General features: G+C 51.2%; 2 protein-coding genes across 2 annotated transcripts in view; one reads left to right on the top strand and one right to left on the bottom strand.

Moving 5' to 3' along the window:
* Positions 1-6: 6 nt before the first annotated feature.
* On the top strand, positions 7-9,170 carry SLC1A5 (solute carrier family 1 member 5). Its single transcript, XM_006911824.3, has 8 exons — positions 7-106; positions 1,989-2,031; positions 2,457-2,504; positions 3,370-3,536; positions 5,351-5,584; positions 6,322-6,516; positions 6,637-6,771; positions 8,247-9,170. Exons 1-8 carry the CDS (start codon positions 81-83, stop codon positions 8,479-8,481), a joined length of 1,083 nt encoding a protein of 360 aa, XP_006911886.1. The 5' UTR covers positions 7-80; the 3' UTR covers positions 8,482-9,170.
* Positions 9,171-13,023: 3,853 nt separating this feature from the next.
* The window catches only part of FKRP (fukutin related protein), a 10,575-nt gene continuing 7,730 nt past the window's right edge, over positions 13,024-15,868 (bottom strand). Inside the window, 2 exon segments of the mRNA XM_025046699.1 lie at positions 13,024-15,866; position 15,868. The exon segment at position 15,868 is cut by the window's right edge and continues 848 nt beyond it. Coding sequence (XP_024902467.1) covers positions 15,183-15,866; position 15,868 — 685 coding nt within the window. The 3' untranslated portion in view covers positions 13,024-15,182.

Raw genomic sequence — 15,868 nt, 5'->3', positions numbered from 1 at the left:
AGCCCGGCCCCGCCCTCGCCGCCATCAACGCCTCGGCCGGGGTCTCCGGCCCCCTGGAAGAGACTCCCAGCAAGGAGGTGATGGATTCCTTCCTGGATCTCGTAAGGTTAGACGCTGCCCGCCGGCTGGAGCGAGGTGGGGTGGGAGGGGGTGCTTCGGCCACGTGGGGAAGGGGACACGTGTTAGGGATGGCTGCAGTGGCCACGTGGACAGGAGGGGAACTTCGGGTCCTCCGGAGCGGGACATCCCCCAAGGTCTTCTCATTCATTTCCTCCCTCTGTGCTCCGCCCCCTCCACAAGGGGGGGCCACTTAGAAAGGGGGTAGATTCTTTTTCTTGTGGTCTCTGCCCCTCACCCCACCCCCAAGAAAGGCTCTCCCCCCTTTTAAGGAGAACAAACTACTGGGTCCACATGGTCTTTGCTGACGTAGTGTCCCTAGGTTGGTTGGGGACTTCCTGGAAACCTTAGGGGGAAATGATGAGTCGGGAACCAGGTTTCCCCAGCCTCTTAGGGCCCCCAGGGGCAGCCTGAGATGGGACGTTCAGAGCAGAGGTTGCTGTGGGTGGACTCCTCCTGGCTGGGGGAGATTAGCTGGCCTGGGTGGGTACAGGCGGGCCTGCAGACAGGCACACCTACTTGAAAGCTGTTTATGTGGAGGGCTTCCCCTGTGTGCCAAAACAGATGTAACTCACACTTGGCCAGCCACTCCGAGGCTTAGCTGAAACATCTCAGAGCTACACAACTTTATAACCAATGACACACAGCTGGACACAGGCACACCGACACTCAGCCACGGCTGTGATGTCTCACACCGACACATGGGGCTAGCATCAACCGTCACACACACACACACACACCCATTGGATATTAATACCCCTTCAGAACAAACATACACACTCACATACACACACGCCTACATGGCCACACGCCAGCAGCACACACACACACACACACCCCCCCATTGGATATTAATACCCCTTCAGCACAAACATACACACTCACATACACACACACCTACATGGCCACACGCCAGCAGTGTCCCATATATCTGAACTAACCCTCGCCCCGGCTAAATACCAACACTTGGCAAACTGAGTACAGACTCACAAGAGCTGGGGAGAGGGAGGATGTCAGGGTGCCCAGTGGTTAGCGGGGAGGATGTCGGGGCACCCAGTGGTTAGCACTGCGCATCTGGCTGGCGGGGTTCCGATTTCAGCTCTGCCACTTCCTCGTCACGTAAGCGTTTTCACCTTTCTGTGTCTTCTTTTTTTTCTGTAAAACGGGATGGTAGAGCTCAACCCCGAGAGCTGTCTTGAGGATTAAATGAGTTGATTTATGTACAGTGCTGACGACATGCTTTTCCTGCTATTTTCATCGTGGCCCAGAGACACGAGGCCATTGCCTGACACCCCCACATGCTCAGTGGGGTTCCACGCACGCTGCTGCACACTGAGTCACCCTCGCAAACGGTCACAAAAGTGACCGTGTCAACACAGATGCCCATTCATGATGCACACAGCCATTCCTTGTGGTTCTCTCTCCTCTTCCCAAAGCTCCACCCAGATCTTTTGACCCACAGGCCACCGCCAGCCTTCAGGGCCAGCTCTTTTCCAGCCCTCCCAGTCCCCTAGGAGGAAGTGGCTGATGCAAGATGACCAGGGTGTGAAGTCTGCTGCCTGGGGTGGAGCTAAGGCTCCGGGTCACTCTGGCCCCCCCCTCCACCCCCCGCCTTGGGGAGCCAGCATTTCCACTTCCAACCACCATCCCTCAGGTCTAGAATCCCAGGCTACTGGGGGCCCTAGGAGACCAGCTCAGAGTCCCCAAGCCCTGGAAAGGCAGACATGCCCAGGTGGAACTCCGCCTGACCAAAAGTGCACATTTGAGTTCGAACGGGGCCTCCGAGGTTCCCCCATCCCGAGATGCCAGCCCAGATGCTCCCTGAACTATTGCGGTATCTAATAACCTCTCCTCCATGTCTGTCTCTGCAGAAATATCTTCCCCTCCAACCTGGTGTCTGCAGCCTTCCGCTCAGTGAGTTGTCGGGGGTGTCCTGAGGGGTGGCGGGTGTCCAGGGAGGGAGACAACCAGCCATGGCCCCTTGGGCCCTGACCTGGGGCAGTGCCTGGAAAAGCTAACCTGCCACATATTTATAGGCAATATTGCAGGGTTCTTGGGTGACCACCGAAACCCATCTATGATGCTCATCGAGAAATAAGAATATGTGTTCGGAGTCCCCTCTAGATTCTAATTCTAGCCGTGTGACCCTGGGCAGGTGCCTTTACTGCTCTGAGGTTCCCGCCTCTGGAATACAGGGGCACGGAGTCCTGCCTTAGTGGGGTTGCTGGCGGGATGAAATAACGGATGCTCAGGGCAGACTCTGAGCACTGTAGGTGCCAGGACAGGTGGAGAAGCCTCAACAACAGGTAACACGGACTCTCTCCTACCCTCTCTTGCAGTACTCTACCTCCTATAAAGTGATACGGAACAATGAAACCCAGGTGAAGGTGAGAGCAGGTGAAGGGACAGGGTGGGGACAGGTCCCTTGTGGTTTTTCCACTCTGTTCCCTCCCCAGGCTTTGCCCACGCCGCCCCCGCCCCGCCCGCCACCGCATCTTCTAACGTTTGCTATGCAATGTTTTAAACTCTGAGCAGCCCCTCCCCAATCTCTGTCTTTTCTGCCTTTCTGGAATCTTCATTTTGCACCCTCTTCTCCCTCCCCACTGCCCTGCTCTGGTCCAGACTCCTCTTTTCCCCCATCCCACCTTGCCTCGGCTCCCTCCCTGACCTGCCCCCAGGCCCACCCCCTCCCACCCACGGTCAGCAGGGTAGACAGAGAGGTCTTTTCAAAGCACAAGCTCCACCCTGCCTCTCCCCTGCCCAAAGCCCTGGCATGCTCCCTAGCACCCCTGGAAGAGAGCTGGGCTTCTCAGCACAGTCTGCGGGGGCGCTGTGAGGTCGGACCCCCGCCCAGCTGTCCCTCCCCCGGCCTCACAGCCTCGCCTTGTGACTGCCTGGCTCACTCCACTCCGACCACAGTGGATTTCCTTCTGCTCTTCGAAAGCCCAAGTCGCTTTCATTTCTAGGTTGTTGCGCATTGTTCCCTCTCTCTAGAACCTTCTACCGCCGCTCTTTACTTGGTTCACCCTTCCCGTTTCCGGGGTCTGAGCCACTTCCTCTAGAAAGCCCTACCTGATGACTTCAGCCCTGCCCACTCTGGGTTGCCCCTGGCAACGGGTCTATTACCCCTGGACCTGGATAGTGAGCCTTGGGAGGAAGGAGCCCAAGAGACTGGGTCCTAGCAGTGTCCAGAATAGGCCCTCAGTGACCGTGCAGGTTGACTAAGTGTCCCCATCTTTTCCTTGCCAAAAGGTACCCGTGGGGGATGAGGTGGAGGGTATGAACATCCTCGGCCTGGTGGTGTTTGCCATCGTCTTTGGCGTGGCCTTGCGGAAGCTGGGGCCTGAAGGAGAGCTGCTCATCCGCTTCTTCAACTCCTTCAACGATGCCACCATGGTGCTGGTCTCCTGGATCATGTGGTAGGTCGTGGGAGAGGGGACTGGGGGTACAGGGTGGGCCAACCCTCTCTGTCCACTCTTTGGAACCAGACGGCCTGGATTCAAGTCCAGCATCAACCGTTCCCTGGCTGTGTGACTTCGGACAAGTGACTTACCCTCTCTGTACCTCAGACTGCTCATCTATAAAATAAGGACAGTGCTCTATTCCATGAAAGCTGAGAATCATACGGGCGCCTTCTTGATTTTCCTGGGAGGTGACAAAAAGACAGCCAAACTGTGGCCACGGCCTGGCTAACGCATCTCAGTTTTAGTTAGACATTTAAAGGTGACCACGTGTTCGCCTTTGGATCAATGATCTAAAATTGCGGCTGCTTTATAGGACTGTCACAAAGATGAAACAAGTGACTGGAGTTCAGGTAAAGCAAGCCCTTAGAAAGTGCTTTAAATGCCTGGCACCTCCTGAACGGTGACTTAATATCAGCTATGTACAACCAGTACCATTATGAGTTTTGTTTAAATGGCCTTAGGAAATGAGAAAAAAATCTTGCGTAGGCCGCTGGCTTCCACCCTTGTCCCCTCCCCCAGCCTCGCCTCCACGTGGTGTCACACCTGTTCTCAGGGCCCACCCTGGATCTAGGAGTCAGGAGCTGGGCCAGAGTTGCTGCATTTTTCATAAATCCCTCCCCCTCCCCCCGCCCTGATTCTGGTGCACCTGGCATCTGAGAAGCTGCTGTGTGGGCACCGAGTATACCTCGACTAATAAAAGTACTTTGCCGAGGAGGCAGGGTGGCGTGTGCGGAGGAGCAGGCTCTGCAGCCGGGCGGCCTGGGTTCCCATGCCCGCGTGGCTGCTTTCCAGCTGTGCCCTACGACAAGTTACTTCTCCCTCCGTGCCTCAGTTTCCTCATCTGGAAAATGGGTTGGTCATACGAGGCACAAACGAATTCATACGTGGGAAGTGTTTGGGACAGTGACTGACCTACAGCAGGCCCACAGTAAACAATATTAGATAATATTTATCCAGTACTTGTATAACTTTTTGGCATGTCCCACTGGCTAGAATGTGGGCGTTTGGCCAAACCCAGGTGCGCAGGTGGCTGGGAAGTGGTGCCTTTTTTTCTAAAAGGAAAGGGGTTTGGGCAACAACATAGCGATCAAGCTGTCAAAGGAAGCCTTCTGGCTGGGAGGCATACAAGCACCCCAGGATCTTTAGCACTCTAGGAGAGAGCGCTAAAGTTTATAGATGAATTATTGAAAAGCTTTCAACTCATTTCAACTGGCTTCTCATTTCATCCTGCCAACATTCCTATGAGGTCGGGAGCATTATCTTCCTTGCTTTGCAGACCCGTTAGATTTTCTTAAGTCAACAGTAGCTATAAGAGACTCAATTGGAGCTCCCTTGGGGCGAAGATTCAACCGCTTACGTTCAAGGGCTCAGTGCGTCATAAATGCTTCACGTCTGGGAGTGGTTGTTAAGATCTGAACCACAGCCTGAGAGATTGTCTTGGTTTCAGTTACGGTAGCTGCTATAACAAACGAATCCAGAAAACGTAAATGCTGTTTACCTGGCTGTTTTTTTCCTTGGTCATGTGTTAAGTCCAAATACGGTTAGTGGCTGTACTCCAGGTGGTGATGGCAGCACTCAGGCTTCTTAAATCTCCCAGCTGCATTATCTGCAAGGAGAGAGAGAATGCAGCAGGGCAGGGGAGATGCCCCGACATGGCTGTGGGCTCCTCTCGACTGCCAGGGAGGCTGTGATCTTGCGGTGCAGAGCACAGTGCCTGCCTCTGGGGGAGTATGTGGTCAGAGGTCGCCTTCTGTCTCCCGTGTTATTAGGTATGCCCCTGTGGGCATCCTGTTCCTGGTGGCTGGCAAGATTGTGGAGATGAAGGATGTGGGAATGCTCTTCGCCAGTCTCGGCAAATACATCCTGTGCTGCCTGCTGGGCCATGCCATCCACGGGCTCCTGGTCCTGCCCCTCATCTACTTCCTCTTCACCCGGAAGAACCCCTACCGCTTCCTGTGGGGCATCTTGACACCGCTGGCCACCGCCTTCGGAACCTCTTCCAGGTGCGGCCTTGGGGTACATCGGGGTGGGAGTTTTAAGCTAAGGGGCTTGAGGGTGGCATCAGATGTCTGAAGACCCAATGGACTTTTGTGTTTGGGGTCCCCGCATCTGGGTACAGGAGTCATACTTTTCTAAGCTTCTCACAAGGTCTCGGAAACCCCCCTTCCTAAAATTAAGGAACTGCTGCCTTAGAGGTTTCTTCCTTTCTGAGAACCCTTCCTCCGCACCGAGCCCGGGCCCTGGGTGACTCAGTGCTCCGCCCTGGATCTGACCTCTGGGAGCTCTTTCCACCTTCTCTCCTGGGTATCTCACCCATCTTTGCTGCCCCAGTTCCCCTCAGAACTGGACCTTCTCCCAGAGAGTAGGAATTCATAGCTGAGGTCTATTGGTGGAGGTGGCAGGAGACGTGGGTCAGTGAGCCCTCAGACTCACCTAAATAGAATTTAGGTTTGAAGTTTTGTGTGTATTTTGAGGAGTAGCAGGGGGTCCAGGACGCCTACATTTTGGAATGACTACAGTCTGCGGGATCCCTAGTGCCTTCTGGCTCTGGGAAGAGTAGGAAGGCGCAGAGAGCTGGGAGGGAGTGTCTAGGCTGATGGGTGGAGCTTAGTCCGGGCCGCGGGGCTCGGTGGGTGGGGCTTGGGGGCGTTGGGCGGGACCGGGGCGGGGCTTGGGGGATTGGGCGGGGCCGGGCCCAGGTTGGCCCTGTGAGCTAACTGAGATCTGCGATGTCTCTCAGCTCGGCCACTTTACCGCTGATGATGAAGTGCGTGGAGGAGAGGAACGGCGTCTTCAAGCACATCAGCCGCTTCATCCTGCCCATCGGTGCTACCGTCAACATGGACGGTGCCGCGCTCTTCCAGTGTGTGGCCGCAGTGTTCATTGCACAGCTGAACCAGCGACCCTTGGACTTCGTGAAGATCATCACCATCCTGTGAGTGCGGGGTGGGCTGCGACTAGGACCCCCGACCCACCTGACACTAAGAATGAACACGGGCTGGGCTCCAGCTTCTTTCACTAAGAGGCCCCTCCCTGACCTCCCCTCCCCGCCTAGGGTCACCGCCACAGCGTCCAGCGTCGGCGCCGCGGGCATCCCCGCTGGAGGCGTCCTCACCCTTGCCATCATCCTCGAGGCAGTCAACCTGCCTGTTCGAGACATCTCTTTGATCCTGGCTGTGGACTGGCTAGTGTGAGTGTGGGCTTGGGGCTTCAGGGGGTTCGGGGAGGGATACCCCTGGGAAAGAGGGTCATTGAGAGTCTCTGGGCAGAGGAGGACAGGAAGGAAGGATTTCTAGAGGGAGGGGATAGGTCCTTGAGCATTCCAGTCAGAGGGAAAAAAGGGATTTTTGGGCTTCTAAGAAGAACCCAGAAAGGTAGTGTGCCTGAGTCGTTAATAGAGTGGACCCTTAGGCCAGGCTACTTGTGTTCAGATCCCAGCGCCACCATCGCTAGCCATTATGACCCTGGGCAAGTACTTAATCTCCGAGTGTCTCGGTCTCTCCATCTGTGAAATGGAGAGAATAGTCTCTCCTTGGGATTAGATGACTTTTAATACATGCAACTCCCTGAGAAGTAGTAAATACTACATTCATAATTGTTAGCTATCACGGTTAAGCTATTGAGAGCATAAAAGATCAGAAATCGTTTGGTTTCAAAAGTTAAATGTAGAATTACTATGTGTCCTAGCAATGTCACTCTTAAGTATATGTCTGAGAGAATTGAAAACATGTCCATGAAAACTTATGTACAAATGTTCATACTATATTATTTTATTATTATCCTATTAATCACTCTTCATAATAGTGAACAGGTGGAAACAACCCAAATATCCATCAACGAATAGATAAACGAAATGTCGCCTGTTCATACGATGGAATATTAGTCCACAATAAAATGGAATAAAGCACTGGTACATACATACATGCTACCGCATGGATGACCCTTGAAAACATGTGGAGTGACAGAAGCCGGGCACAAAGGACCACATAGTCTGTGATGCCATTTCTGTGACATGTCCAGAATAGGCAAATCTATAGACAGGAAAGCAGATTAATGATTGCCTCGAGCTGAGAGGATGGGACGAAATGAGAGATAACTGCTTAATGGGTATGAGGTTTGTTTCTGGAGTAATGAAAATATTCTGGTATTAAATGGTTGCATAACTCAATATGCTAAAACGCACTGGGTTGTATACTTTTAAAGAGTGGATTATAGCTCAGTTTTCTCAAATGGCGTCTACATACACAGCATAAAGAGGAGGGAAATAGATCCTTAGGATTCTAGGGAGGAGAAAGGCCTGAGGGAGAGCTCAGTATCTCAGGGGGAAGAGGAGGGATGGGTGGGTCTTCTGCAGCCCAGTAAAAGGGGGGGGGGTGACTTTTCGAGGTTCCAGAAGCAATAGATCTCGTATTTTGTTGGAAGAAGGATCATTGGGGTCCAGGAAGGATGGGGGAGATCTTTGAGGTTCTAGAAGGAAGGGGTACTTGAGATCCTGGGAGGATGGGAGGCTGACATTCGAGGGCCACTAGAGTATGACAGAATTCTATGTAGGAGGGTGTGATGGGGACTTCACGACTCCAGGGTGAGAGGAGGGAGGGTTGGGCCTGGACTCTCCCTCTCCCCCTCCCCCTCCCACTCACTTTCCCATCCCTTCTGCCTCCGCAGGGACCGGTCCTGTACCATCCTCAATGTGGAAGGTGACGCCTTCGGGGCAGGACTCCTCCAACATTATGTGGATCGGACAGAGTGTCAGAGCTCGGAGCCAGAGTTGATCCAGGTGAAGAGCGAGACACCCCTGGCTCCTCTGCCTGTCCCCACTGAGGAGGGGAACCCCCTCCTCAAACATTATCCGGGGCCTGCTGGGAATGCAGACATCTGCGAGAAGGAATCCGTCATGTAAACCCCAGCGGGGACCTTTTCTGCCCTGATGGGGACACTTTGGACATTGGGATCATGAGGGATGGATAAATGGACACACTGGGATTCTGGGGAGCCTGGGGCCCCAGCTGCCCTCCTGGATGCTGGATCTCGGAGGCCTCGTTGCTGGGGTGTGTGTGTGTGTGTGTGTGTGTGTGTGTGTGTGTCAGTGTGTCTCCCCAAATCTCCCCAGCTCCCAACTTCTGCCCCCCACCCAAGGCTAGGAAACAAGGTGGAGAAGTAGCATCCTCCACACCTCATTTGGGGAGCCTGCCTGGCCTCCCTGTCTCAGGACACAGGATACCAGTCACCCCATGGAATTCTGCCCTCTTTGAGAAGAAGGATGTTCAGACATGTTGCTGGCTCCTTTGCTGCTTATTTTGGTGGCTGTAGTTGTGTGCGTGTGTGCGCGTGCATGCGTGAGTGTATGTGTGCGTGTGTGCACGCACGCTGTGACTCCATAGTACGTCCCACCCTGTCCCTGGACCTCTGTTCATGACACAGTAACAGAAATAGTGCCAGGAACTCTGGGTAAGGGGACATTTTTTAGCAATAAAATTGTCGAGTATATGTAATCAGATGTTTTTAAGAATATGACCAAAAGCACTGGGGGAAAAAAAAAAAGTCTGGATAAATTAAACTTCATTGAAATAAAATGTCTGTTCATGAACGCCATTGGCGGCCACCATGAGATGCCACTACACACACCTACCACATCACCACGTGCTGGCAATGCAAAATGGTCCAGTCTCTTTGGACATGGCTGGGCAGTTTCTTATCAAGTTAAAATATGCGTTTATTATACAGCTCAGGAGTCCCGCTCCTAGTTATTTAGCCAAAAGACTTGAAAACTTCTGTTCACCCAAAACACCGGTACCCAATGTTTATAGCTGCTCTCTTCATAATTGCCAGAATTTGGAAAGAAATCACTCAAAGACAGAAGGCTACTCAGCAACAAGCGGGTATTGTATAGTTGACCACTGAACATGGGTTTGAACTGCAGGTCCACTTATTTTCAATAAACACCTGTACTCTCCATCTGGTTGCGAGTCTGGATGTGGAGAGCTTACTGTGCATTGATCTACGATTTTATATAGGGGACTTGAGCATCCATGGTTTTGGTATCCACAGGGGGTCCTGGAACCAGTCCCCAGTGGATAGCGAGGGACAACTTAAAGTTTTGGAGGAGTCATGGCTTTTCCACTTTTGGAGGATTAGCACTCCAAACTACCGCGCGGTTCAAGGGTCAACTGTATCCAGCTCGGGTGTATCTCAGATAATATTTTGAGCAAAAGAAGCCAGAAACAGTATGTACTATATAGTTCCATTTATAGGAAGACACAGAACAGCCTCAATTGGTCTATGGTGAGAGGAATCGGCCATGGTGACCTGTGTCAGTGCTTATTTTCTGGAAGAGGGCACAAGGGACCTTCCACGATGCAGCAAATGTCCTATGTCTTGATAAGTGGGACTCTTGCACAGCTGTAAACACTGGGAAAAGTTAACCTGCACATTTAAGATATGTGCATTTTACCCTATGTATATCATCTTCCAGTTAAAAGTTTTGTACGACTCATGGTAAGAAATTCACTTTACGCTGTAAACTGCCTGCAGAGGAATGCAGGTATCCCTCGATATCTGAAATCTCACTCTACCCTTAGTCCAAATAATGACTTGCTCTTTTTTTCTTTTAACCCCAAATGTGTCATTTGGAGCAAAAACCTGTGGTGCAACTATTTTTTAAGTCGTGTGACTCGGGGATGTGGATGACACCAGTTGAGGCTCACCTGTCTTAACAGGATCCTGTCTTATGTGCTGTTGAGGCGTGTTACGCGTTACTGATATTATCTGCCTGGGTCCCTGTGAGGACTAATGCCTGGAGGCACGACAAATCTGGGCGCAGTAGATGGCGTTTTGATCATCTTTAGCATCTTTTTTTTTTTTTTTTTTGGTTTAGTTACATCTCATGACCATTGCAGTATGGAAATACAATTCATCTGCTCCCAGGCAAAATTGCACATTGCATTCAAACGTAGCCACTAATGAGTTCATTAAGTGTCGAATAGTTAAGTAATTGGTGTTTTCAACGCTTTCTATTATGCCAGAACCCTTGGTGGTTTTTTTATAGAAGTGTTTTAAGAATGTTTTTAATGATATTTGGGGAAGTCTGTTGGGGTTTTTGGATGGAGCTGGGAGTGCATTATTTTCCTTGCTTAAAATCATTTATCCCCAGATAATCTGTTTAATGCTTTTTGGGGGGATGGATTAGATTTAGATTATGAGGAATGCCTGTTTAAAGAGGTACGTACCCTATGCGTGTAATATATTGCATAGACTGTATATACAACATGTGCGTATACAAAAAATAGGTAACTGGGCCAAGTTCCACCAAACAGTACTTAGCCATTTTCCTGTTCCATATTTTAAATGTGTGGAGCACATGCCATTAATTTGCCTAAAATGTTGGTATAGGTCATACCGGGAGACTGGAACCATCTGGTCTCCTCGGCGTTGGACAGGGGCTTAAGGTGGCTCCCAGACCTGGTCCGCATGAAGACGTGTGCTCTGTGAGGGAGCAGCTTTAGTCCTGTTCACTGCTGTACGCCTAGAGCACAGCATAGGACCTGGCACATAGTAGGTACTCAATAAATCTTTGCAGAAAGACTAAATTGGGGTCCAGCTACAGAGCTGAGTCTGTCATCCTGGTTCAGATCCTGCTTCTGCTACCTGCCAGCTACGTGACCTTGGCCAAACACTGCCGAGTCTCACCCTCTGATGACAATGGCTGTTTTGCCTCACTCAAAGGCTCTAATGAAAGAAAGTTAAATACAAGTGTAAGAAAAAGCACCTGGATGGCCACTCCCTGGGCTGGACTTCACCCCACCATCTCCTCCTCCATTGCCCTCCCCTCTCTTATGGGACAACCCTCTTGCTCCTTTCAAGGAGCGTGGCTTGGGAGGGAGGGCTCAGGCTGGCCCCGGTTTGGGCTTGGGCCTGGGTTCTGGGCTCAGAGTGGCAGTATGGAAGGGCAGGCAGGCACAGGGTAATGATTCAGTCTTGTCCCTCCTCATGATAGATCAATGTTTCTAGGTCTGTTGGACTCTCCCCCACGTCTGCTTTTTGGGGGTCGACCTTACTGAGGTATAATTTACATACAATAAACTACAGCCATCCAAGCGGACGATTGGATGAGTTTTGAAAGATGTGCACATTCGTGAAAACCCACCACTGCCATCAAGATACGCCAGATCCCCGCCACCCCAAAATTTCCTCCTCGTATTTCCCTTCTTCCACCCCCAGGCCCAGGCAACCACTGACCTGCTTTGGGTCACTAAAGTTTTAGAAATTCACGTCGGTGGAATCATAGTATGTAGCTTTTTGCATCAGGCTTCCTTTACTTAGCATGATGCTTTCGAGATGTGGTCATTTTTGCACAGAATCGGCGGTTCATTCCTTTGTTTTTAATCTTTTTTCCCCCCAGTCACTGAGGATTGCACTGTCTGGATGTACACAGTTTGTTGATCTCACCAGTTAATGAACATTAGGTGGTTTCCAGTTTGGGGCTATTGGGCATAATGGTGCAGTTGGACACAGGTCTTTGCATGCCACCTGCTTTTCACGGCAAATATTGTGTAATGCCCAGGGCGAGTCACAAAGAATTTATTACCTGGTAATTGCACTGGCTCATCCAACAGCAGCTGGCATCCTCTTCCCTCCCACTGTCCAGTGTTAACCCCTTGGCTGCTGGTCAGGGGGAGGCCCAGGGGGTCCCCAGGGAGAGCCAGGAGGCTAATAGTAGGGGACTCAAATCCATAATTCGTGTTTTTGTGTTTAAACCACCATGCGCATGTGCTGGCTGGAGAGTCAGCTCTTGGGAAGTCTTCTTGGCTCTCCTGAAATGAAGTTCACAGATAAATATAACCTACCTGCACATGATTTTAAAAGTAATCTCTACATTGCTCTAACTGTAATAAAAGGATAGTGATTTATAATATGCATTTCTATATGTGAATGTGTGGACCCGTCTCTCCAGAACCCAAGGAGGTAGCCAGACATTCATTCGCACTTGTGATGTATGCGGCTCCAACACAGCTGGAAACACTGTGGTGTCGCTGTCTAATTACCAAGAGCCATGTAGAATGTGATTTTTTGAACTTATTGACAAGCCTTGGCCAAGTTTTGAACAAAACACGATACAAATTTTCCTCATTTTATGTGGTTGTTGCACTTCCTGGAAAATTTAGAGTCTATTATAACCTTACTAAAAAGACTTTGCGTTTGCGTGAAGAGTTAGGTTCTGGGCTCAGATAATTCTTAACCCGGTTTCTCAATGTGGTTGTTAAAATATTAAACTACTTCTGTTTTTTTTTCTGGTTAATAATACAAGAGTAATTGAGAAAGCAGTAAAATTCAATAACATGTAATATAAACTCGCTAGTTCAAGTTAATTGTTGCTATGGGTTTTGTCATATTGTTGTTTAGTTGAAAATAGATATTGGATATACGAAACTATCGGACAATATTATAAGGGCTAGAAAAGTTTTTAATGTATTACGGTTAGTTCAGGAACAGCAAAGAGAGAAAACACTATGGTTGATGCTAAGAGAAGTTCTTTATCTATTGAAATCCCAAGTCACCTAATGGTTCTCAATTTAATGGGAAGTTGCTAGAAGCATTTGATGTGGTTCCCTCATCAAATCACAGCTAAGACAAGATTATATATCTATACATTATTTTATGTATATGCATGTATACAGCTGTATCAATCAAGAAATCATACTGACAATTTCTAAATGAAACAAAATCTTTAAATAATTTGAGTTGAGCTTTAACTATGTTCTTGGCAAAAACTTAAAGAAATGTGTATTTACAGATAGACCGTTTTGATTACTTGAGACAAAAAATACTTCAAAAATTGGATGCATATATTGATTTATATATTAATTTATATTCGCATATCAGCTGCAAAATATTATGAACATCACTCATCCTTCATGAATGTCCGATGGGACATTTTAAAACCGTATGTGACAAAGGACACTGCTTTATCATGTGCAGGTGCTCTGCATAAGACATTTCTGTCCCTGGGCCATGCTGAGAGCTAGAGCAGCACCCCACCACGGTGATAACCAAATCATCCCCATGTTTCCAGAATGTTCCATGGGAACCCAACAGTCTCTGTGAGCCACTCACAGGTTCAAGACGTTTGAGCCTCAGGAGATTGGGCCAAATCTGCGTATTTGTCTTCTCTTGCGGGTCTGTGAAGCTTCCTCCTGTAAGAGTTTCACGTTTCAATCCCCAACCTAATCTAGAGGTTCCGAGAGGCAGAGGCAGCGACTTGCCTAAGGTCACAGAGAAAGTAGGTGGCCAAGCCGGGTTGCAAATCCAGCCCTGACTCACAACCCTGTGGGGAAAACGCTCTCATTAACTGCATTTCCCAGGTGCCAAGCACAGGTGCAGAGGCAGTGTCTCCGAGGCCCCGATTCACGGTGGGAGGGAGCAGCAGCCTTGGGGTTTGAAGCCAGACGGCCTCTACTTCAGAGCCACCCCCGGGGTGTGGGGGACAAGTCGTTGGGATGAGGCAAGGGAAAAAAAAACTTCTACACTTATAATTTTAAAATGGAATAATTTAAGCCTTATTACTGATACATAGCATGAGAGTAGTACTTGGATATAATTTATAAATAAATACACATATTGGGGACACATGCCCGAACAGTATTTACTCTTAGGTGCACGGTCACAAAAGGCAGGCTGCCGTCAACTGCTTTGCCTTGCTAAGTGGTGCGAGGCCCTCCGGGGTACCGGTGCTGGAAAGGGGCGCCATGGGTCACTTCAGTGTGGGCTCCAGACTGACTGCCTGGCTTCAAGTTCTGGCTCTGCCACTTTCTAAGCTATCTGACCTTGGGACTGGCCTCAGTTCCCTCACCTGTAAAATGGAAATAATAGCAACTCTCACCTGGGAGGGTCGAGGCGAGGGATAAACCAGTTAATTCGTGGGACACACGGAGAACGATGCCTGGTACACAGTAAGTACTTAATAAGTGTGAGCTACAATAATGAGGTAACACGGTTAATAAGCAGTGGGGCCCAGATCCAGAACCCCACGCATTAACCGCAGCCGCACCTCAGAGCTCTGAGTCTGTTTCCTCCTCTGTAAGAGCAGCACGCACCTCACAGTGCTCTCCCAGGAGGGAAGGTCATCCTGTCCCGCCGGGCACAGGGGCTTACACAGAAGACCAGACTCAAGAGCTGTAAAAGCTACGGACCGAGGTCCTGGGCTTGTCTCCTTGGCCCCGCGGTTGTAGGACAGAGGCGCCCTCTAGTGGTAGAGGCAAGCCCAGCAGCCAAGTGTCCTGCGCTCCATGGGCTAGGCATCGAGCGCAGGGCGCTCTCACTGAATCCTGGAGGAAACTGAGGCACAGAGAAACTGGAACTCTCGCCCAGGGTCACCTAACTAGTAAGTGGTAAAGCCAGGGTTCCAATCGCGGCAGTCCGGCCCCAGAACCTACACCCTTTCTCCCTTTCCTTCCAAACCTCTGTCCCAGCCCCGAGCCCAGGGTTCCCGGAAATCCTGGGCACGGCAGGTTTCAGTGTCGCGACTGTGCTGGCCTGCCCACCAAATGTCAGAGGCACCAAACACAAAGGACGGTTCCCCTGACCCCAGGCGCGGGAGTCAGGGCCTTAGCCGCTTCCTGCTAAACTCAAGAGTGCGGGATTGGGGTACTCAGGGTTCTCGATGACCCCGGGACCGAACTTGAGCTCCAGGAAGCGGCGGTAGTTGTTAGGCGCCTGCGCCACGAAGCCCGCAAAGGGCAGGGGCACAAGAGGCTGCAGGAAGTGTTCGGGGAACTCGACATCCTGCCGGTGGTCCAGCCACGTGTCCTTGGTCATGACCCCGTTGCGGGGGTAGAAAGGCCACAGGTCCACGTGCAGGTGGTTGCTCTCGCTGTACTGCACGCGGAAGAAGTCGCCCTCTATGGCCTTTTCCCACACGAAGCCGCGCTCGTCCACCACCGAGCCCCCCTCGGCCCCCCGCAGCTGCTCGCAGTTGCCCACGTCCTCCAGGTAGATGCCAAGGTCCACGTCGTAGTCCCACGGGATGATGTCCCCATGGCGAGCCGCCCCTAGCAGCGAGCCGCCCTCCAGCCAGTAGCGCACGCCGGCCGCCTCCAGCACACCCACCACGTACCGGGCGGTCTCGCGCAGTGCGCGCAGGCAGCACGGGGGCGTCCAGCGCCCCTCGTACAGATAGGCCGGCGTGTCACCTACCACCGTCCCAAAGCAGCGCGGGGTCTCCTTGCTGCAGCCGAACCACTCGAGTCTCCCGCCCTCCCACCTCACCAGGCGGATGCCCAGCGCCGGCGGCA

Source organism: Pteropus alecto, unplaced genomic scaffold (genome assembly GCF_000325575.1).
Source record: "Pteropus alecto unplaced genomic scaffold, ASM32557v1 scaffold194, whole genome shotgun sequence".
NCBI lineage: Eukaryota > Metazoa > Chordata > Mammalia > Chiroptera > Pteropodidae > Pteropus > Pteropus alecto.
The sequence above is the reverse complement of the archived record's forward strand: the minus strand, read 5'-3'. Positions and strand labels throughout refer to the sequence as shown.

Excerpts from the sequence above, each read along its gene's own strand:
- SLC1A5 (XM_006911824.3), top strand. The coding sequence starts at position 81 with ATGGATTCCTTCCTGGATCTCGTAAG. Across the intron at positions 3,537-5,350 it reads CTGGTCTCCTGGATCATGTG|GTATGCCCCTGTGGGCATCC; the intron begins GTAGGTCGTGGG and ends CCGTGTTATTAG. Across the intron at positions 6,772-8,246 it reads CTGGCTGTGGACTGGCTAGT|GGACCGGTCCTGTACCATCC; the intron begins GTGAGTGTGGGC and ends CTGCCTCCGCAG.